The sequence below is a fragment of the Hyalella azteca genome, unplaced genomic scaffold (assembly GCF_000764305.2).
Source record: "Hyalella azteca isolate HAZT.00-mixed unplaced genomic scaffold, Hazt_2.0.2 contig16409, whole genome shotgun sequence".
NCBI classification, from domain to species: Eukaryota; Metazoa; Arthropoda; class Malacostraca; order Amphipoda; family Hyalellidae; genus Hyalella; species Hyalella azteca.
Window position 1 is genome coordinate 410,576 of NW_025946233.1, and position 24,034 is coordinate 434,609.

At 46.7% G+C, this 24,034-nt stretch overlaps 1 protein-coding gene across 1 annotated transcript in view; it reads right to left on the reverse strand.

The window, feature by feature from the left end:
- The window catches only part of LOC108668587, a gene marked incomplete at its 5' end in the record, with an annotated part of 38,289 nt that overhangs the window by 10,988 nt on the left and 3,267 nt on the right, over window positions 1–24,034 (reverse strand). Inside the window, 21 exons of the mRNA XM_047884886.1 lie at window positions 2,339–2,518; window positions 3,037–3,195; window positions 3,308–3,450; window positions 4,597–4,707; window positions 6,459–8,864; window positions 9,558–9,923; window positions 10,091–10,487; window positions 11,151–11,270; window positions 12,006–12,080; window positions 13,665–13,760; window positions 15,083–15,304; window positions 15,758–15,928; window positions 16,305–16,519; window positions 16,681–16,779; window positions 17,279–17,371; window positions 17,823–18,033; window positions 18,693–18,895; window positions 19,200–19,284; window positions 22,357–22,480; window positions 23,147–23,349; window positions 23,618–23,776. Coding sequence (XP_047740842.1) covers window positions 2,339–2,518; window positions 3,037–3,195; window positions 3,308–3,450; window positions 4,597–4,707; window positions 6,459–8,864; window positions 9,558–9,923; window positions 10,091–10,487; window positions 11,151–11,270; window positions 12,006–12,080; window positions 13,665–13,760; window positions 15,083–15,304; window positions 15,758–15,928; window positions 16,305–16,519; window positions 16,681–16,779; window positions 17,279–17,371; window positions 17,823–18,033; window positions 18,693–18,895; window positions 19,200–19,284; window positions 22,357–22,480; window positions 23,147–23,349; window positions 23,618–23,776 — 5,838 coding nt within the window. The remainder of the gene's footprint in view (window positions 1–2,338; window positions 2,519–3,036; window positions 3,196–3,307; window positions 3,451–4,596; window positions 4,708–6,458; window positions 8,865–9,557; window positions 9,924–10,090; window positions 10,488–11,150; window positions 11,271–12,005; window positions 12,081–13,664; window positions 13,761–15,082; window positions 15,305–15,757; window positions 15,929–16,304; window positions 16,520–16,680; window positions 16,780–17,278; window positions 17,372–17,822; window positions 18,034–18,692; window positions 18,896–19,199; window positions 19,285–22,356; window positions 22,481–23,146; window positions 23,350–23,617; window positions 23,777–24,034) is intronic.

A 24,034-nucleotide genomic window follows, 5' to 3' on the forward strand; every position in this document is an offset into this window, starting at 1 on the left:
GGTGTGTTTTGGGTGCTGCCAAGTGCGATTCTGAGTGCTGTGATTTGTATGGTTTGTAGGTGTCTGTTAAGTGTGGGTGTATTGACGTAGGTGTAATAATGTAGTGATATACGGTATTGGGATTTTGAAGAGAGAGTAATTCTACATTAGTGGAGGTATGGAGGCGGTGGATATGTAATGTACACGATCGAAAATAGACAGAAGGGCAAATAAATGAAGCCACTAGATTTTAGAGTCTCGTACTCACGGTTGTAAACTGCCAATCCATTTGAGAGGAAGCAGCTCTCGATACTATTGGACCTTCCTCGTCATTGGCTACGAGAGCCAATCATGGTACCAAGTTGATGCAAGTGTATTCTAAGCATTGCTGAGATAATTAAATTCTGATAAATTCAAGGGTTTGGGTGCGCAGTGGCCGTGCGCACTAGGCTGTTCGCGTATACCGTATACGCGAGTCACGCATAGGCCTTGAGCGCGGTCCATGCGCAGTAAGCGCACGCGAGATGCTGTGTTGCGCAGTTCATTACGCAAGGTGAGGCAAGAGAGTAAACCATGCAGATGTCAGTAAAACGTTCATTATAAAGGCGACTGCCTCGTAGAGAATTCCATCGTATCAAAAATCACAGGTAGGAATATATATCAAAATCATAACTGCATGACAATTAACCACTTTCAAAAATGTGGATAGTAAAGAAAGACAAACACACTAAAACAACGCCCTTCAAAACTATCGAAAATAAAACGAATAAAGCAAAAGCGGCAATGTATTAAAAATAGACAGTTGAATATCTCAACGGAAGAGATAGGACAGGCGCTCAACAATGCTCGAGTGACCGTACGTTCTTCATCAGGATTCATCATACAAGTTTAAAGCTGCTAATCACAGACGTTAAACCTGATCATGATCGTCGTAGAACTCACGATTACCGTTCACATTATTGAGAATGCAGCCCCCAAGACTACAGAAAATGATGATAAGGATAAGAGCGTAGAAAAAGTTCGATTGCAAAACAACGACGTACGAACAGACGCAGACAACTCGGCAGCACCGCTACAATCCTACACGGCCTTACCCCAGACGACAGGATGGCATCTTGATTATATTGATCCGACTAGCCACAGGCACTTCAATTGGCCACACGCTGCTATTGCTATTCTTCAAAACATTTATTTGATTATGAAAACGTATGAAGAATTTCTATTCAGGGACGTGCCGAACATGAAGTGTGTTGGAGCTCAATACTCGAAGTGTCTGCCGCTAACGGAGATGTCTAACGCTAAGAGAGAGCCAAGAGTTGAGTCTCAAATGCTCTAATTGAGTTGCACTTCGGCTTTCTACGACAAAAATATGCTAAAATCATGATAATCTACAGCTAAAAATGCGTCAAAAAAAGTAAAAAGACGGCATTGATGTGGCGGGGTTCAGAGGCAGCACTCAGACGTAGAGTCGTTGAAAAAAATCACGCGGTGTGTGGAACAGCATTTACGTTTATAAGCTTCTATTTCATCCCAAAATCATCGATGAACTTTCATTACAGATGAAATTCCACTCTTAGCTTTATAATCAAAACTTTAATAAATATCCAGGTGATAGCGACAAGGGTTGTACAGTTTATGAAGACATCGTAAGTCCAAATGTTGGGGCCGGCAAAGGGCACTAAAAGCTTCCTAGGTTATTCGTTATACAAAGGAACGTTCGTTGGAGAATGGGGGGAGTACGAGGAATTTAATTATACCGAAAAATAAAGTGAGGTACTGAATGCAGCGATTAGGTTATTCCAACTAAATTCAACAACTCAATTCATTCAACAATTGGCGTATTAAGGGGTGTGACAAACAATAGGATTGACTGATTCAACAATTGAAATGTGATGTGAATGGCGTTCAGAAGCTCATCGCGTCCTCTGTCGCGGTCACGCGTCACTGCCACAAGATGGTCAATATATTTTGGGCAATTCATGCCCATGTTACTTGGCTAGGTGATAGTTTTATCTGAAATAATACTTGACAAGATGATATTTCACCACAAGATGGTAGTAAACTATACGTAAAAATTATTCGCGGCGAAGTGACACTAAAATATGTATTGATGTTAAATATAAAATGCTGTAGATTGGAGACGTGACGTTCAGGACTGTGAATATATCGATCACCTTAATAACTGATAAGCGTTAAGCTCAACAATCGTAAGTTACGGCAGCACCGCAGCACTGGTCAACCCTTGGCTCTCTCTCACGAGGTAAAAAAACACTTCATCGCAATACAATTGATTCAATATCCCCTTAAATCCCCTGACATTTTCCTTGCACATCCTCCCCAGATTTGCTTCCCCCATCACCTTGCTGGTGGCGAAGAGCAGCCCCACGCCCTCCATGCAGACCTGTAGCAGCCCGCCCTCCCCAGTCCGCATGTCCTGTACGGGGAACTCCCCCCCGAGCTCCAGCCCCGGCAGCGCCCCCACACCCCGACGGGCGGCCCGCTCCATGGCCTCCTTGATGCAGTAGTACAGGTCCTTGCACTGCCAGGATAAGGGGAGTACAGGTCCTTGCACTGCCAGAATAAGGGGAGTACAGGTCCTGTCTCTTATACACATCTAGATGTGTATAAGAGACAAGGACCAGGCTAATCGTGACAAGGTCTAGGCTAGTCGTGACAAGAAGGTCTAGGCTAGTCGTGACAAGAAGGTCTAGGCTAGTCATGACAAGGTCTAGGCTAGTCGTGACAAGGCCTAGGCTAGTCGTGACAAGGCCTAGGCAAGTCGTGACAATAAGGTCTAGGCTAGTCGTGACAATAAGGTCTAGGCTAGTCGTGACAATAAGGTCTAGGCTAGTCGTGACAAGAAGGTCTAGGCTAGTCATGACAAGGCCTAGGCTAGTCGTGACAAGAAGGTCTAGGCTAGTCGTGACAAGGTCTAGGCTAGTCGTGACATGAATGTCTAGGCTAGTCGTGACAAGAAGGTCTAGGCTAGACGTAACAAGGTCTAGGCTGGTCGTGACAAGGTCTAGGCTAGTCGTGACAAGGTCTAGTGGTACTCACGACGTCGTCGATGTGGTCGTCAGGTCGTGTGGTGGTATCCAGCGTGCGGTTGAGGCCGCCCACCACCAGCATCCTGTAGGTCTCGTCCTCCATCAGCTTGCGCACGCGGTTCAGCTTCAGCCATCCGATGCCCTCGCCCTCGATGACCTGCGTCAGCACCTGCAACACGGTAACGCTGCGTCAGCACCTGCAACACACCACTCACATCCTTGAGGAAGGCCTGTTCCCCTCCACTCACATCCTTGAGGAAGGCCTGTTCCCCTCCACTCACATCCTTGAGGAAGGCCTGGTTCTCGGAGGACGTGGTGGTGGCCGCGGCTCGCTGGTCGTGCGCGAGTCTGCTGAGCTCGACGCGTCGCTGCGCCGACACCGAGTGTCGGATCAACGTCGAGTTCTCGACCAGCCGCCGCCGCCCTGGGGGCGAGAGGGATTCAGAAGAGGCCAGTGGGAAGGGGCGAAAGGGCTTCAGATGGGGGCTGGGGACCAAGAGGTAGGGGCAAGAGGGCTTCAGAGGATCCGGGACCAAGGGGTAGGGGAGAAATTGAATCAGAGGACCACAAGGGAAAGGAGCAAAGGGATAAGACGCCAAAGGAATGAGAAGCCGATAGAAAATGGATCGATAAACCTAGGGCCTAATGCACACATGGGCAGGGGCATAAAGAAAAGATCAAGGGAAGGGTTCAAAACGAGAAGGGATCCGGGGAATACATGGGCACCAAGAGTAATTGTTACTCTTCAGTTACGCAGCGCACCAGTCAACCAGTTCACCAGTCAGAGATCATTCACGATACATTCATATATAGTAAGAGAACTTTCACGATGCATTCATATATAATAAGAGAACATTCCGCGAGGCATTTAGATTATGAGAACATTCATAAGGCATTCAGTGTAAAAGAAAATTTATGAGGCGTTCAGAGTAAATGATCCTTCAAGATGCATTCAGGGTGAAAAAACTTTCGCGGGGCATTTAGAGTAAAAAAAAAATCCTTCACAAAAGGTAACGAATGTCAGGAGTAGCTCGTAAGTGAAGTTAGAACTCTCAGTAGAGCAGTCTACATATTGATGGATCCTCTAGCACAGTTTACGACATATGGGGTGGACAAAGCGCAAGGCCGGTAGGTACTACACTTTTAAGAAAACCTCTAGCGAGGAATTGCCGAGAAAGAACCGCTGAGGTAGGGTGACATCAGGGCAGGTGGCCAAAATGGAAGGACCACAAGGGCACGATAAACATGAGAGCAAGTTTGGTAAAAGGGCTGGATTACTATGAGGGACTAACAGTTAACATGTGGGCAGGGTTGTCGAAGGGAAGGGCTGCCATTAGGGAATGGTTCCCTTGAAGGCAGGGTTACCGAAAATGAAATGTTACCACACGAGCTGGGTTGCCACGAGGCAAGGGGGTATTTCGAGAAAAGGATAACCACGAGAACAAGTTCATTTCCTATGTAGGGGCATTTTAAGAAGAGCATTGAAAGAAGGTACGGATTACTACACGGGAAGAGTTATTAAGAAAACAAGTTCGTCCCTGAGGAAGCGCAATCGCTGGACAAGGGTTACCTCGAGGGAAGGGTCCGAAGGGTTGACTCCTCTCCCTGGTCTTGAGGGCCGTTTTCGGAACGCTGACGGGGGCGGCGCTGGGGATACGGGGGGCGGGGGAGCCCTTGCTCCCTGTGGGATGGCACGTCGTCATTGGTCACTGCCGCAATTGTGTTGCCAACAACATCGTCAACTGAAGTCTCAGTCGTGTTGCCAATCGTCAATTAACGTCTCAGTCGTGTTGCCAATCGTCAATTATATAACATCTCAATCGTGTTGTCAACACAGTTTAACACCAACAATGGTACGACGCTCGAATGCGTCGGCAATTGTGACTGTATCAATCGTGTTGCCACCAGAATTGATCAACAAAATTGGATTGATCATTTCAAATTGATTGCCGTATCATCGGTGCGCACTGCTGTACGTGCGCGTAAAGACAATCAATCAGAGGCTGGAGAACTCAGCATTGTCGGTAAGTGTTGACAACATGACGTATTCAGCCAAAAAGTTACGAAAAATTGACGCAGAATTTGCCAGTCTTCACTTATCAGATGGCGGCAGAGAGATGTTAGCAACAGGTCTGATACTGTCATCTATATGCCAGCGTCTTCAGGCGCTTGAAGTCAATACTTTCATATGTCAGTTTAATCCATAGGAAGCTAACGCTAAACTTATCAGTGTCGGAGCTACAAGTCATAGTCACACGAAAGCCACTGTACACATCGCATGGTAAACATACATGACTCCCATACAAGCATTCATTCCCGAATCTGTACAAGCGTTCAACATTTTCTCCTTGTCCACCCCTCTATAGGAGAAGATATGGTGCCCATATAGCTGACGCATTATCTCTCCTAACTGACGCGTAATGAACTACTGCTCATGAACTGATTAACCTCTGAACGAAATTAGACTGATTATACGCTTCATCTGATAGGCAAATGTAACGTTTCGGTGTAGCATCTGAAAACCTCGCTACCTCGTCTTGTTTAAACATCAAACATCGCTACAAGACAGAGTGGGCTACCAGAAATAGGAAATTCTCGGGGGCAGTTTACATTAGGATTTGATGGTGTGAAGAGTGTGTTCGGCCTACATGTGAGCAACACTTTGTGACAGCAGTTGTGTTCAACAATTGTGTACAACTGTTGTATACAAGCCACTGTAAACAGCAGTTGTATACAACCCAATATGAACTACAGTTGAGAACAACCCATTGTGTACATCAGTTGTTAACAGTTCATAGGATCCAGCGGTTGTTTACAAACCATTGTGTACAACATTGGTGTACAACCCATCGTGTATAAAAGTTGTACCTTAACATATCATGTACAGCAGTTGTGTACGTACACCCCATCGTGTACAACAGTTGTATTTAACATATCATGTACAGCAGTTGTGTACGTACACTCTTCGTGTACAACAGTTGTATTTAACATATTATGTACTGCAGTTGTGCACGTACAACACACAGCAGTTGCCTACACCCCGTCAGTCAATGGTGATCAACATCATCATGACATGCATTCACCAGCACATTCATACTATGCATATTACGACGCATTGCTTAGCTCATGCGTTAATTAAGTGAGCAGTTCGGGACAACCATCTGCTGGTCAGACGCAATGTTAATACGAGTAACGACTTCGAGTTGTAGCTTGCAATGGAAAATAATATTTACGACTACCTGTTAAGCAGCGCTTAGATACTCATTCAGAGGCAGCGACCAAATAAATAAGTTGTGAACAAACACATGCAATGGAGACAAAAAGGAGAAATTGAGCAAGCAATACAAGAGGCCATACGAGCATGACGAAGCCAATTTCTTAGCCCGCCACTCTCACTTCAAACCTGCCGCTCGGCAGCGGTTATGTACTCACTTCTGGGTCCTGAGAGCCTGTCGGCGACCATGGCGCTCAGAGGAGTGGCAGAGAAGAAGGGGTCCTCTTCGGTCGGGTAGAAGGACGGGTATCGCGGCAGAGGATCATCACTCACCGAGTCTGCATCCGCCATTACAGTGCATTCACTGTAGCTCGGGGACGATGAGATGCAGTTCTCAGGGATGGACTTCAAGATGGACTTGCAGGTGTCGGGCGTTGATGGTGACTTGAGTTCAATGATCGGCTTGGTTGGTGAAGTTGGAGAGTCGAAAAGAGAAGCGTCGGACATAGAAGAGGTTAAAGCTGACGAACCGGCAAAATAGTCAGAGTCGTTGGCGATCTCAGATTCACTTTCTTGACTGGGGCTTCGGGAGAAATTCGGTTGGTCGACGGGCTTGATTTTGCAATCGTCCGATTGGTTACGATTTCGTTTCAGGGATAAGGACGAAAAACTTTTAAGTGCCATGGCGAGTCGAGAGGTTGGAGGATTAACGTTCGCCGGTGCATCTTGGACACCAGCGTTCAAAAGTTTATTTGGTGACGAATCCACCAACTTGTTGGAGTCAGAAGACATTATACCTTTTCCTTCTTCATTTTTAAGACACTCGTTCGTTTCATGCAGCTTACCATTTTCCAATGAGAGCTGAAAATCGTAAACGTTGTAGTTCAGATCAGTGCAGTTGAGACCAGACCGAACCCTGCCAATTCTAGGGGCAAAACCAGACCGGGTTGGCGACAAGCTCACCTCAACTGTGTTACTATCTGCCGTTCCAGTTTTGTTATCGTCAGCGTTATTGAGAACTTGAGCCTCCGCAATGGACGAGTCGATGGCATTGCCTTCTAGGGAATTGGGAGGAGTGTAGAGGGCAAAGGGGAAGTCGGGATCATTGATGAGGAAGACATCGGAAGGGGACGAGGAACCTGGTCTACTGAAAGATTCAATAGGGGGATAGTTGGGAGTGTATGTAGGAGGTGTAGTCGGTGATGGCGTGTTGGAACCTCTCATTTGCACATCTTCTGCCAAAGAGGCACCCGCAACAACAACAGATCCGCTTTCGGCTAAGGTTCCATCGGCTATTGAGGAGCCTTCTCCGCAATCAGCGACGGCACCAAATAGTTTCTCGGGGAAGGGAATGCTGCGTTCGTCGACGCCGTTAGAAAATGCGGAGCTGTTTGTCGTCATCGAAGAATAATCCGATGACGCGGAAAAGTATTCGGAGCTGAGACTTGCAGCACTGGACACCACAGAATCTAGAAGATCTGGTCGTTCTTCACCCTTTAATTCCGCTTTTGATAACGGCTTCTGAGAAGTGCAGGCAGCATCAAGGGCCTCACATTTGTCGCTCTGGACGTTGGTGCAGTAGATGTCGATGATAGGAGAGATGGTCGCTTCGTAATGCTCAATAGCGTTGAGCGAGTCAGGACGACCCGTTGCAATATCTGGAGTCATGAGGTTGAGGTCGTTCATTTGCCTCAGATCCTTTGTTTTGGTCGAGGCTTTGTTATCACGTTCTCCACTAAACGCAGTCGATGTTATTTCTAAGTTCAAATCTTTTTGTTTTGCGCACAATTTTCCTGTAAGTGGCTCATTGCATCCACGTTCGTGGGTGTCAGCTTGAGGGAGATACTCTACACGCTCCTCGTCATGTGTCACCCGACGAATCATGTTGACGAAGCTCAACGAAGAGTTTCCATTTCCTGATGCATGTCTCGGGTCATATCTGGCACAGGACACAAAGTCTGAAGATATTCTGGAATCTGTTTCTGCTACTGCGAAACCGTTCGATTGTACATCACAACACTTGATATCATCGTCAAAGAGCTCAGGAAGGTTTTTCTCGTTGTTCATGATCTCCTTCTCGGCCACCAAATCCTCGCTAGTGGTAAAACAACTCCCATTTGGCAACAGAAAGCGATCTTTATTAGATTTATTCAGTAAATCCGAAATTTTACTCGAGTTTAACGCACCAGGAACACTAATGATGGCAGCGGACACACTATTACTATTGACGGCACCGGATTCCCTGCCGATAACATCTGATGAATGAAGTTCATTCCATCCTAAACTAGCTTCGTATGCATCTCCCTGACTTGCAATTGTGGTTGCTGGTCCATCCAAGTCCGCCGCCGGAGTGTGCTTGTCATCGTGTCGTTTGTTTTGCAAATCTTTGTCCGCGGAGCCCATCTTTCCCTCTTCATTGAGGTCAAACTTTTCTTTTCCAGCGAAAAAGTAAGCTGTTCCCTCTTCAGCGCAGTCGTCAACTGTTCCCTCTTCAGCGCAGACTTCAGCGCAGTTGTCAACTGTTCCCTCTTCAGCGCAGTTGTCAACTGTTCCCTCTTCAGCGCAGTTGTCAACTGTTCCCTCTTCAGCGCAGTTGTCAACAGTTCCCTCTTCAGCGCAGTCTACTACAAGCATGCACGTCAAAACACGTAAATTAATTCAAAATAAATAGAACTGAGCGGAAAGACAACGCTGGCATGCTACGGCTACGATGATAAAATGAACAGTAATATGCATGTATAACTGCTATAAACGCAACGAAATTTCCGAAAAGTTTTAGCAGGTGCACAATCGTGGAATTTTCAGAGGTGAGGGTCAACTTAGGCTTAAGTCGGGAATTAAAATGCAATAACATAATAAATAAAAAATATGACATTCAGAGGTTCTTTTGGCAAAACAAGGGAGTCGAAATGACTAAAACATAAAAGCACTTGGAATTCATTTCTAGAGTATCAGAATTCTTTTCAATTCCAAAGCAGATCTACGGGGATTAAGGAGTGATAAATCAATTCAGTTAAATAAATTTAAACGGGATGCATTACTAGAGGAAGTAAAGGATAAAGGATACTGGACAAGAGACATGCTCACTAGTCGAGTATTGCAAGAGTGGAATGAACCCACACTAGGCACGATGATAGACAGCGTCACTCACCTGCTATTAAATAGCATAAAGACAACAGTACGATACGACAGAATACACTCTAGACAAATGACGTTAAAACAACGTTGATTACGAGTTGATATCGATGAAACAACGTTGAATTTCCAACATCAGATGCCAGGCGGGTAGTAGCTGTGCGCAGGCAACGTCTACTCACCAAATATATCACTGAAGAGACTCGACGTCTGCTGAGCGAAGTCGTTCAATTCAAAGCCCATGGACGAGAGGAAGTCTTTGGACCCAGAAGTGGGGACTTGCTGCCTTTGTTGGGTCAACAGCGGGGACTTTGGGGGCGGGCCCGCGCTGCCGGGTCCGATGATGATGCCCGTGACTCCGTGGGGTCCGATGGACCCTTGAAGAGCTGGGGGAACCCCGCCGCTGGGTCTTCGGGGAATAGTTGGGGGATTTTGGGGTCGGGGAGAGGAACTGCCTTCAGCCCCAGCATGGGCAGCACCGGCGGCACTAGAGGAACCTGCAGCGTCACCAGCACCAAAGGGCGCTCTGGCCGCAAGCTCTTCAGATCCTAAGTTAAAAAGGCAAAAAAATATGAACAAAACATTAAAAAGTACGATAATTCACATGAATGAATTAACCCATAATAAGAAGTTTGGTGCGTAAGTGCAAAGGTAATGAACCTCGCAGTCAGGAAGCCGAACGTAACAATACGGACACAGTGGCCGCTGCCATCACCTGGGGGCCTCTTGATGCTTCCAGGGCGACGAGGTGGCACAGGAGGAGGAGGTCCTGTCACGGAGACCTGTGACCTCAGAGGTGCTGGCGAAGTCGCTGAAGGAGGAGCAACACCTGAAGGAGTAGGAGTAGGAGAAGCAGCCCCTACAGTAGCAGCAGGCATAGCACCTGCAGTAGCAGGTCCAGCTCCAGAAGCAGGAGAAAGAGCAGCAGCAGGAAGACCTCCAGGCGCAGGGGAAGCAGGTTGTAAAGAGGGCCCTGCAGCCTGGAGAGGTTGAGGAGGGTTTACAGCCCTGGGGATGACGGGGGGAGAAGCTTGGGGTGCTGGGGCTGAGGAAGACTGTCTGGGGAGGTGGGGAGGAGGGGAGACGCGGCTGTTGTCTCTCAGCTCCAGCGCCTGCAAGACACGTGTCACGTTAGCGAAATTAACATCGATTGTTTCCAAATTATAAACGAGTTTATCAAACAATAAGAAAAATCCAGGGAGAATTGAAGCATTTTACGTGACTAACGCCTAACTTAAGAATGAGGGAGCAGATCTTGAACGATCTGAATCGAAACATCCTAACTTTAATAATTGGTTCAAAAAGGGTTGGGTGGGACAAAATTGTTTCACTGTTACGGGTTGTTGCTGCAACGTGTGCCGCGACCCGCGGCCATTACTGTTAATCGATCAAAAACGTACTGATTTAATAATATGAGATCAGATTATCGTGAATGACTCACGAGCAGCCAATGCACTCGAGTTGCCGCTCTCCAATAGTGAAAGTATAAGTATGGATAAACGACTTTTTCCAATAATTTTATTTTTCAACAAATAGCTGCCAAAACACATAAATGTTTATTTATAAAGGATATAATATTTTTGTACATAGGGCGGCAAGACAAGTACAGTGGCGTCTCGAGAACCATCGAGGGTGGGTCAACATTGAAGTTAGGTAACAATGGAGGTTAGATCAACATTGAGCGTGGGACACCATTAAGGGTGGCTCGTCATTAAGGGTAAGACAGCAGCGAAGATGGGACACCATGAAGGGCGGGTCAAGGACCCAGATTTTACCTTGAAGTTCATCTTAGAGAAGAAGCCGCCCTTCTTAGCAGCCTCCCTGGCGTTCTTGGTGAGGTCGGTGAGAGTGTGTCTGCTCAGGAACGAAATGTCGTCCAACGTCGACCTGCCAGCCTGTCGCGGGGTAAGCATTATTACGAGACTTCTTAGGTTTACATTTTTAATGTTACATGGTCGAGTTTAGAACGTTGTACTATTACTCCTATGTAAATTCTTAATTTTTAAGGTTACAAGTTATAGTTGAGGCAGTGGTACAATTACTACTTGTGAATTCTAAATTTTCATAATGAAAGCGTCCTCGTAGACAATACACCGCCTGGAGCTCTTCTTGAGATTCTGAATAGGTTTGTGCGATGTAAGTTCGATGCTGAAACGATCTTAAAAAGGGTCAGAAATATTTCAAAAGATGTTAAAAATGCGACTCAACTTTTGGGTTCATGGGAAATTCGAGCGAATAGAGAGAATAATTAGAGTATAACTGTCTGATATCCTTGACGACAAACTAAACATTTCATCGAGATATTTTTGGGGTCAGGTGAGGCAGAAAGTTAATTTTATTGCGAAAATCGGGAATCGGGATTGCCAACTGAGGTCGGGTAGATCCTGCACAGCTAACCATCAGACACTACGACAAGACCCAGAGTACAGACTATACTTGCAGGCGCTGAATATTGATATTCACTGAGGATTCAGGACAGCAAATGTAGAAACGCATTCGGGACCCCAAGTAGAGACATTCACAAGGGACACCTGCTGGGACACACTCACCTGGGACACCTGCAGGGACACACTCACCTGGGACACCTGCAGGGACACACTCACCTGGGACACCTGCAGGGATACACTCACCTGGGACACCTGCTTGCCGTGCTGGGACACAGTTTCCTTGGCCTCCTCGGCAGCTCTACGCGCCTGCGTTCCCAGCTGAAAGCACAACGAAAACTCAGCCGCAAATCCTAGCTATTTTTTAAGACTTAAATGATGAATACCGGAGTAACGCGAATAAAAAAATTGCAGCACTTGAGTTAAATAAAAAATTATACATTTTCAATTTCTGTGAGCCAAAACCAAACTGTCAAATTTTACAACTGCAATCGAAGTGTCAATCATGTCCACTCCTGCAATGAACAAATTTTTTCGTCAAGTCTTCGGCAACTATTAACTATTGTCAATAATAGATTTAAATAATCGTGTCTACTTACATTCAAATATCAATGATCAATGCGTTATTCCACGATACGTACAGCAGAGGTAACTGAGTTACACGTAACGCGTAAAACGTAACTTCACGTATCGTAACAAAGTGGGAAAAAAAACGGTGCGAAACTTCCCCGTGCCTTACTCAGGATCCGTGACTTAGTGGTACATTACTTAGCGCTGCAAAACTTAATAGTGCGCAACTTAGAGTTGTCAAAGTTAATGGAACGTAACATATAGCTGTATCATATCATAGTGATGTCGGTGCTGAAGTGTAGGCCTGATGTGGCCTGTCGCCGATTTTTGTTCTTTTCGTGACTTGTTCACAGAAGATCTAAAATCGTGTCATTAGACCGGATCTTTTCCAAACTGACCTCAGTTTGAAATATCTAATTAGACTTCTACCATGTTCGATTAGTGCTAGGCATTTCAAGTTTGAACATATATTTCAGCATAGCTTTATCTAGTCTGTTCTTTCTTGAACACGTTCATACTTGGAGCGCCAATGATGTCATCGGGTTGGCTGTTCCACATGTCGGTGATTCGAAGCGAGAAGAAATTTTGTCGCGTGGAGAAGTTGCAGCGCAGTTTTTTTAGCTTATAGCCGTGGCCCCTGGTGTTGGTTCTTGTTTCTAATTCTAGTAATCCTTCTGGGACCTTGTATAAGCCATGAGTATACTTGTATGCTTCAATGAGGTCCCCACGCAGACGTCGATAACTGAGGCTTGGAAGATTCACAATCTTTAATCTTTCTTCATAAGAATTGCCCTTCAAGCCTGGAATTATCCTTGTTGCGCGTCTTTGAACATTCTCTATTAAATTGTTGTCCTTTTGATCTCGGTGACCACACGACGTTTCCAAACTCTAGATTCGGGCGCACGACAGCAACAAACAACTGCTTCATCGCTTCTGCATCTAGGAACTCGTATGAGCGTCTGATTAGTCCAAGAAGTTTGTTGGATTTATTAACTTGCGTTTCAACATGCTTAAAAAATTTCAGCTCCTTGTCGACATAAACTCCGAGATCTTTTTCCACACTAGACTTTTCAAGCATTACTCTCCCGTTGCAACCATGTCTTCTCATACTGCAATCTTGCTGTTCATTGTTCTTCCCGAGGTGAAGTACTTTACACTTGTCAGCATTAAACCGCAGCTGCCACGAATTAGTCCAGTTAACTAAACTATAAACCAACTAAGCGGTACGTAACTTGGAGCTGCATTACTTGACGTTAAATAACTTAGAGCTGCAGAACTTAGTGTTGCGTAACTTAGAGCTGCAGAACTTAATAATAAGTGAAGCGAGTGCCTTACCTTGTCCATGTGCTGAGCAATGGACGCGTCGTCGACGCTCGTCTGCTTGACAACCTCGAGCTTCTCGGTGACCTGCGACTTGAACTGCTCCGTCAGCTGCACGAGACAACATCGTCAGCAGCCACATTACCACATACTACTCGGATCACTTATTTTATATATTTTACTTTGCTGACTACTACATCCCACTCGGCTGACTCATATATCCTACTTGGCTGACTCAATCACTCAGTACCAATATGTTAGCCACTGAAACATGCCTAATCCAACTGTACCAATGCGTCAGTTAAGCAGTTTTGGCGCACCCTGCTGTATTATTGACATCCCAACACATTAGTAGGCAGCGCCAACATCATCACTTCGTAACAGTTTGCCATACAAGAAAGAGAAATCAATTTTTTATGAATCAATTAAGGCAAAAACTTGTTAACCCAGCAATCACAGCGCATTTATCCAGTTTTCAGCACATGGCGGTTGAGACCAGCACATCGAAGTTGAGCTCCGACGCCAAGAGACTACGCACAAAATCTACCACCGCAACTCACTCCCTATATCACGGCATGACCGGACCTAACCCTAAACCAAGCACAACCTCAACCGAAGATTGCTAAGCAGTGTAACTACGGGTCAATTTTCAGCGTCAGGGGCGCTACCAAGAACGTGCAGGGAACGCAGGAGCTGCTACAGCAACAACCTTCTCCACTCGTAGTGGTGTACTTGTAAGCGAATATAATAAACGAATCAACTGTGGAGACGCAACCGAGTACAAAAATGCGCCTCAGAAACAATGTCCTTCCGGAAGGCAACCCTGAAGCCAAACGCCATCGCAAATAAGGAGTCAAGTTTGGGTCCGAGCGGGAAGTTTCGTACATGATAGATCTCGGTGACGTAATTCCATAATACCTTTATATTCATAGATTTGCTCAAGATTTAAATAACATCGTTTTCAATTTTTTCCTGTTTTTTTTGCAAGTCTCATCCACTTCTAGCCATCACTGTACAGTAAATTCGATGACCTCGTTCGTGCCATGCAATGACTTGATAGAACCATTCGAGTGTCCGTAATACGAGTACCAAAACTCGCTGCACGTGGCGGCCTAAGTACACACAATTAACGGCCAATCACTGACGGAGTTACGAACTATAAACAATTCATATTAGAATAGGCCTGTTCTCGTACTCACGAGACGTAAACTATCTGCTCGGCGTCTCTTCTCTCGGTTCGCTTCGAGGGTCTCTCGATTTTCTCATGAGAACGCAATGATCAGCTATCCTAAGTGCTCACTGGAAACCACCGTAAGACACACTTCTTGAAATTATCAATATTATCCACCACCACTCACCTTATCCTCCGCCCCTCACATTATTCACCACAAGTGACTTCATCCACCACTACTCCCTGTATCCACCTTGCTTACCTTATCCACCTGTGCGAGGAAGGATCCCTCCTGAGAGCTCTGCCTGTCCTTGCCGATCATCTTAGCAGAGGACGTGAAGGAGTCGAGCAGCGAGCTCTGCGAGGGCTGGCGGGAGGGCACGCCGCTCCCTGACGACGACCCTGCGCTCGACCCAGGACCCATGCCCGACGAGTGCCCGATGCTCGACGCCCTCGCCAGCACACTCGAGATCGAGGTCTGCTTCTGAAGCCAACATATTTATTTATGAATATAGCTAAGGTTTATTTTATGTAACTTTTTACTCTTTCTCGGTATTATTTCTTGGTTTGTTTTTGGGGTAAAAAAGTGAATTTTCTGTGAAACATTTAGGGCACCAGAAAAGCAAATTGATTACTTCAAGGTTTAGAAAATCACTTAATGCTTTTTCGCCGTACATGATTTAGTTTAGATTAGTTAGAGAGAAATGGAGTTAAAAAGGGGAGTTGAAAGGGTAAAGGGAAGTGAAAAAAGGAGATTGAAGAAAGAAGATAAGGAAGGCTGAAAAGATGGGAGTTTAAAATGTCGGAGGTTGAAAATAGATGAGTTTAGAATGTGAGCGGTTGAACAAAATGCTAGTTTAGGAGGTGAGGGGTTGAAAAGGAGGCAAAAGGGGTTGAATAGAGAAGGATTCAAAGCAGGGGTCGCAGAGCTACGGACCCCTTTGGAGAAGGTGCGGGGTCGCGGGGTGAGGGGCCGGTCCTCGCTGCTGGCGGAGGGGGAGGGGGAGGTCCTGAGGGCGGGGCTGTGTCTGCTGCCGCTGCTCACCACCGTCCGCGGCGTCGTCGTCACCGACTCGTCCTCGGGGGAGAACACCTCGTCCGTCCTCTCCTGGGGGCACCGTGTGGTACGTGGTACACGACACAGTGTGGTACGTGATACACGTCACCGTGTGGTACGTGATACACGTCACCGTGTGGTACGTGATACACGTCACCGTGTGGTACGCACCACACGTCACCGTGTGGTACGCACCACACGTCACCGTGTGGGACGTGATACACGTCACCGTATAGCAACACAAAGTTCACGATACACTCAAATAAATAGGTCTGCGTGAATACATATGGCGATGCAATCAATTGCTCTTCCATGGGTCATCCTGACACATTTTAGCCAAACAAATAAGCATATCTCTACTACATGCAGAAAATGTGGTCTATTTTCTATAAAATTGTTATATTTGGATAATTTGACGCACACTGACCAGAGCTTGTGTCCTGAGGGGGAGGGAGCGCAGCAGGGGGGGAGAGGAGGGCACGTTCAGGGGGAGGAGGGAGTCCACCTCAGCCAGACTCATCACCCCCTCCCCCACCTCCTCCTCCTCCTCCCCTCCATCCCTCCCCTTCTGCTGCTGCTCTCCTGACGACGACAAGGACGAGCGCGACGACGACGTGGACATTGACCCACGGTGACTCGGCGCTGCACACACACGTCATCAGTGTCAGCAGTGTACCGCTAACGTTAATGTTGTGATAAAAACACTAATATTAAAAACTATAACTATATAACTATAAGGCTAATCTAATATTCATAACTATAACGGATGTTCCCCAGCTGGCGGGGAGGCCGCCACTCCTCACCGGCGGCGGCGGGGATGTGGAGGGCGGAGGGAGGGTGGAAGACCGCCGCTGGGTCCAGCCCCGACGACAGCCTGCAGCAGTCTGCCCGAGCCTGCTGACCTGCACGCGGGACATGACCTGTAGTGGCCACCGGTGGACACGGTGGCGGACACAATGTCCGAGAGTAGGTTGTGGAAACAAGTCCTCATGTGTTTACCAGCAGAACTAGTTAGCTATTGAGTCCACGGTGTCACTGAGACCTTGTCATACAGCATATGTGTCACAAAGACACGTGATCAAGACCTTAGTAGTGGGCGGAAGGGGAGCCTATATAAGGGCTACCCCTACTAATCTTAAGTAAAGCTTTCGAAGAAGTTGATAAGCGCTCGGCGATGTAGCGTGTCGCTAGAGTTCTCCTACCTTACGGTCGACACCGTAGCTTATTCCTTTGTATCGTACAAATGTATTACCACCCCGTACACAAGATACATTATCTGCACAGATGTATCCTACTTATCCCTCACTACCTTAGTCAACGAACCCGATCCTCAGGTAGAGCTTAATATAATCAGCTCTGACAACACCCACCGATGGACAGGGTGGCGGACACAACACCCACCGATGGACAGGGTGGCGGACACGAAGTCGCTGAGGGAAGAGCGGCTGCTACTGGAGCTGCCGTCGCTGTCCTCCGAGTCGCTGCCGCTCTCGTCTGCGTCAGGAGGACATATTTAATTATTTGTGTATCGCATTATTAATTATTTATTTTAATTAGTTATTATTTATCATACTTATCAGTTAGCATTAGTTATTATGCAGACTTCCGTCTTGACTTCGACTCATCCAAGTTGCGTCGAAGTCATGGCTAAAGAAATTATGTATGCATTGATCGTCCGTTAGATAGAAATTGTCAAAACGAACGTTGTAAGGCAAACAATTATCAATTTATAATTCACATTCATCATATTATCATTCCTCATACTACTTTACATCATTTGTATTTCCTGACTAAATGTTGATCACAAACAACACCGCTCAGCCGATCAGGCGGCGCTATAGAACTGATATTTGCAACAGACGGGGTAACAGGCGACAAACAAGTGTCACCAACAAGACTCGCCTGCAGGTACAGACGACAAACTAGTGTCGCAAATGCTACTCGCCTGTGGGTAAGTTTTGGGCCGCAGTGGCCGTCTTGAGTGTGGTGCCCAAGGAGCTGCCCTCGGACCACACCCTGAAGGTGACCACATCGAGGTCCTCCGAGTACCACTTGGGCTTGTCGCCGATGAGGCGAGGGTCGCACACGCCCGTGTTGATCCTCAGGAACGTCATGTTCGAGGGCGTCAGCGACCACTCCGCCAGGAACTCCACCGCCTGCAGGAAGGGTAGCTTGAGTGAGGGTAACTTGTGTGAGGGTAACTCGTGTGAGGGTAACTCGTGTGAGGGTAACTTGTGTGAGGGTAACTCGCGTGAGGGGTAGGGTATGAGGAGGTCCACTATTTTCACTATTTTAGGGTGAGTGTTGACTGGTACGAGGGTGAGGGAGAAAAACGTTCCTCAGGGATGTAAAGCTTTCGCTGTCATCGTACTTGAATTAACCCGCATCTGTGATCGATCCTGCTGAGACCGGGCGTGGTCCCTGGACTCACCTGGGCCCTAGCAAGACTCCTGGAATAGGGCGTGGTCCCTGTACCCACATAGGTCCTAGCAAGACTCCTGAGGTAGGGCATGGTCCCTGCACCCACCTGGGTCCTAGCAAGACTCCTGAGGTAGGGCGTGGTCCCAGCACCCACCTGGGTCCTAGCAAAACTCCTGAGGTAGGGCGTGGTCCCTGTACCCACATAGGTCCTAGCAAGACTCCTGAGGTAGGGCGTGGTCCCTGCACCCACCTGGGTCCTAGCAAGACTCCTGAGGTAGGGCGTGGTCCCAGCACCCACCTGGGTCCTAGCAAGACTCCTGAGGTAGGGCGTGGTCCCAGCACCCACCTGGGTCCTAGCAAGACTCCTGAGGTAGGGCGAAGTCCCAGCACCCACCTGGGTTCTAGCAAGACTCCTGAGGTAGGGCGTGGTCTTGGGTCGGGACCGCAGGAAGGAGTTGATCTGGAAGGCGACGACAGGGCGCGGGTAGAGGCGTAGGGTGCGCGTGTGCTCCGTGAAGTTCGCCAGCAAATTCTGCGAGTTGAAGAACCGAACCATCGCCACGCGCGTCGCTACGTCCACTGAGTCCACGTCGTTGCCTGGGGACGGGGGGACGTGGCTTAGAGAAGGTGAGGGACACGGCTTAAAGAGGGGGCGGGGTGGGTTTGAGGGGTCAGGAATACGTGTTTATAAGAGGGCGGGAGGGAGTGGACCGTGTTCGGTAACGGGTGTTTGAGAAGTGTGTTAGAGGGGATGGGGGGTAGTATTCTTTAGGGGATGTGAGGACGTGATGTAAAAGTAATGGGTTAATTATTAGTGGTCCATGCGAGATAATAGTCTCTAAACTCACGGTTACTGGCCCATAGCTACGATGAACTTCACGTATGCGACGCCAGATCTCACCGTAGACGAAGGGGTCGGAGGAGACCCCCACGGGGTTTGGGGGCGCCTGGTGGGGATGAGGGACGGCAGTCATGCTCGCCAGGGCCTGAAATCATTCAAACACTTAAATAAAATAACCATTCTATTTTCATTAATTAACCTCGCTATATTTTATACTATTTACGTTTATTTGTTTTCAATTCACTATATTTAGTTTTCATTTTACGTTCATTTATTTAATTACGTAACATCAACAACGACATTAACACCTGACGCGGTCAGATCAAAGACGGCATTACGAAACGACAAGAAGAAGGAAAATTGGTGGGCATTGCGGGTGCCAAGTTGTTTAGTGGGATAATTATTGACTAAACTACCCGCTGAAGGTGAAACATCTTCATTCAGCACGATAAATTATGTCTGAGATTTGAGGGAATGAATGGCTTGAGGGGAACGAAGTTAGACTGCGTGAGAGTCTAATAGTTAAGGAAACTTAATTAGTTTAGGGAAGAAAGTATTTTAAACATAGGGTGAGAATTTGATCAAATAAAGAAAATGGATAAGGAAGTGGGCAAAATATTTGAAATACTTGAGTATAATTTACGAATGAGAGGAAGATATTTAACTGGAGTTAGGGGACTGAAGTAAGAGCGAGGGAGTTAGGCGTGAGAGGGTAGTATGCAATGGAAGTGAGTACAGAATGCATACACTGGAAGTGAAGGTATAATGCACGGGAAATGAGGGTAGCATGCAATGTGAGGGTAGCATGCAATGTGAGGGTAGCATAAGAGGTAAGCAAGTCACAGAAGTCACACACCTCGTCCATCTTGTGCAGCGCCTGTGGAAATCAAGACTCAAGAGGAGGTCGAGTCAAGAGGCAAGAGATGGCCGAGTCAAGAGGAGACCAAGTCAAGAGGCAAGCGGTAGGAAGAGGAGTGGTGCCACAGACATGCAAGTTAAGAAAAAGAGCCCTCACTTTAGGTTCACATTGATACATAAACAACATGAAACGTTAGTGAAACGCATCCTACATCACAATCAGGGAAGGCGTTTTCTCTGTATAATAGCCGCAATGTTCCGCAATGTTCGCAATTTAAAAATGTCATTCTCAATGTTCTAAGCATGTGCTGCATATTGGTTAGAATAAACTCACAGCGATGACAACTTGCTGCTAATGGAGATGCAGGATAATCACTTTAACAATATATGAGGGAAACAATTAACGATTAAAGGTTGAGGGATATGAAATGCAAGTAAGACACAAAAATTACAAAATTTTGATTGAGTGCACGTGTCAGAAAACTTCTAGGCAAAATCAACTATCAAAGACGTTAAGTATATAAATCATTAGTTAGCTTAAATCGAGAATTTACTAAAAACTTGAAGCTCAAAAAATTATCATTAAATTTTTCTTTGCTTCCAAATTCATGAAAAATATTTATGGACGCTGAGCCACGACAAAGGACGCTCTAAAACAGAGAACTGTGAGTTAGAACTGCTTAGTACTTTTTATTGCTCAGAAGGCAAAAGTCGGTACTAATATTAAAAAATAACAGATAAAATACAAGCTAAATCGTTAGGACTGAAGGAACTTCTTCGAAAAATTTACGAAGAAAAAAAAATTTAATTGAAAAAATGCATGAAGGACGAGAATCAACAAAATGTTAATAAGATTTGTACAATTAGAATAGGCGAATGGACATGACACTATGACTAATGTACTACAGACAAGACGAGATGTTACTAATCTATGATAAACGTAGTTCATATAATCATATCAACATTATCAATTAGAGTCATATCGTATCAATTAGCGTGAAATTAAGTAATCACGTAAACATTGCCGCAGAAATCCAGGAATGTCATCATAAATCAACGAGACTAAACCATAGTTGGAAAATGTGTCTAGAAAAATAAAGGAATGGTTCGACGGATGAGGGGACCGGGTGAGGGGACCGGGTGAGGGCGGGTGAGGGGACCAGGTGAGGGCGGGTGAGGGAGAGGGCGAGTGAGGGGACCGGGTGAGGGGACCGGGTGAGGGGACCGGGTGAGGGGGGGACCAGGTGAGGCCGTGAGGGGACCGGGTGAGGGCGGATTGGATGGAGAGGACCTCACCCGCGAGCTGAGGGTGAGGTCGAGGAAGCGAGCGCCCCACAGTCGCCTGTGTAACTCAGCGCTCTGTTGTATTATGGTTATAATAACAACTTGTTTGTATTTTTTGTATTGCAAGATGACTCATTCGAATTTTGTTTGTTTAGTATAACATTTGTATAGAGGTTTGCGTTAACGGCAAGCACGTCGGGGGGCAACATGAAACATGCAGAACATACGGAGTAGAAAACATTTAATGTTGCACAATGAGAAAGTGCTGCGGTATGTGTAGGAGGGAACATGCGGCATGCGGTGGAGACAGCGAGCGTGGAGTGTGTCCATAAGTGGAGACAGCGAGGAGACAGACACAGCGTTACTTGTGTAGTACATGTACAGCACACAGCTTTATTTGTGCAGAATACGTACAAAAAAACGCACACAGCCACACTAGTGCATACCCTACACAGATAGCACATACAGAGCCACTACACAAATACTTAGTATAGCAATAGCACGCACACAGCAGTGTTGCAGCACGTATGTACAGCACACAGCTTTTACATTGCACTATTGCGATATAGGTATTGCTATAGTGAAATATATCGCACTATAGCAACAATATCTTGCATCCTGATCTAATTGGGCCCTACTGAAGGGAGTATCTGTGCTACGTGCGCTCTCTGCTCGAGCTGTGGCTCTAAAGTAGCGTCACAATATAGACAATGACGCTAAGTAGGACAATAAAGTAGGACAATGATACACTAATGTTTCTGTCCGCCAGCCATCGCAGTGTAGGTAAATGCGTGCGTCAGGTTGTCCTAATAGAGGCCAGCTCTGCTACAGCAGAGAGCGGGCACAGCACAAACAAGCTTTATGAAAATCTGGGTCAGGGTGACCCACACAGGCGTAAAGTACTTCGTTATTTGGTCAATGAGATTGTGAATACCAACAGTTTCACACAGTCAGTTTTCTGAGTGTGATTGGCAACAAGATAGGGACACATAGGGAGTTAGAGGGCGAGGGGAGGGGGAGAGAGGTGAGGGATTTGGGTGGGGAAGGGGGGGTGGTATGAGGGTGTGGGGAGGACCTGCTTGAGGTGGTCCCGCAGGAGGGATGCCTCAGGCTCGGGGGGGTCGGGGATGGGGTCGTGGGCGGCAGGCTCCAGGACGCGGTTGCAGTCCAAGTCCACGAGCCACACGTCGTCAGGCAGGCTGCGGGTCAAAATTGGGACAAACTTTGGTACACTCAATGTACATTGAGTGTATCTGTACAATATTGAGTACAGTACAGTCCTGGTCCCCAACAAGTAGACAATGTACATGTAATGAGTATTTGTGTAAATGAGTCAATACATTCACTATAAGTCAATAATTAATAGGTCAACTAGACGCGGGGAATTATAAGTGCGTCAAACACACTGTAATTGGACAGACGCTGGAATTCATTCAGCAGTGAGTTGCATTCACTGTACTCAAGTGTGTATTAAATTGTACTGTTAAGTACACTTGCTTGTAAGCGATTGTACTTAATTATACACATGATGTTGCGTTCAACCCAAAGGCTCATAAGAGAGGGCCAATACAAAGCCAATGACTGAATGTAATTATCAAGATAATAATTATATAAAATAATATTCCTAAAAACCATATAATATTCCTAAAACACATTATATAAATAATATTTTTATTGAAAGAAATCATGTAAATAATATCAGTATATTATTTCAATATCAGTATAAAGCAGTAATGTAATATCATCTGCATCATAATATTTCATAATAATATCCTCTGCATCATATAATATCAGTAATATAATATCATATTACAAATAATATCAGTGTATATTAGTAATAATAATGCGCAGGCGTCGGTACTGACTTGAAGTTGCGCTTGCAGGGGAGGAAGGACGCGGGGATGCCGATGATGTAGGGGGTTGGGGCGAGCAGCAGCTGCTCGGAGCAGCTCATGCAGGTGGGGAGCAGGGGGATGACGGGGAACATGTACTCCAGGGGGTAGATGAGCGTCACGAACCCCAACACGCACATGGACAGCGCGTTCACGTCGCGTGACTGCATGATCACCTGCGCGTGATGTGGGTGGTTAGGGGTGCGTGGCCATGGGGCGGGGCAAGGGGCGGAGGGTGTAGGGCGTGGTACGTGGCAGTGGGGCTTGGCCAGGGGCGTGGCAAGGGGGCGTGGTAAGTGGGCATGGCAAGGGGGCGAGGTAAGTGGGCGGAGGGGCGGGGCAAGGGGCGTGGCAGTGGCACGTGTCAGTGGGGCGTGTCAGTGGTGCGTACAGCTATCTAACATTTATTGCACAGCTACATTACAGCTGATGCTGATGCACCACCTTCTGCTCGAGCACGATGAGGTTGATGACTCTGAGGCAGGCGTCGACGCCGAGCAGCTCGAGGGGAAGGTGCAGGGGGAAGTCTACGAGGGAGAAGCGGGTGTGGTCTGGGAGACTGCACCCCAGCGGAGGATGTAGACTGGGAGACAGCAGCTCCAACTGCCGGGGGTTCATAACAAGATTATTTGAGCTGCTCAGTGTATATTATTTACTTCAGTATTGTTAAATACTGATGAGTGTATTTAATACGAGTAGGATATGAGAAAAATTAGGGGACGGGCGGGGTAGACTCCTGCGTTTGGTATTTTTTTTAATCCGAGACGAGACGAGACGAGACAACAGGCTCTGTCCCGGTTCGCAATAAAAACCGGGACAATTTTCAGCCTTCCGTTGGAATTCCGGGACGATACCGAGACG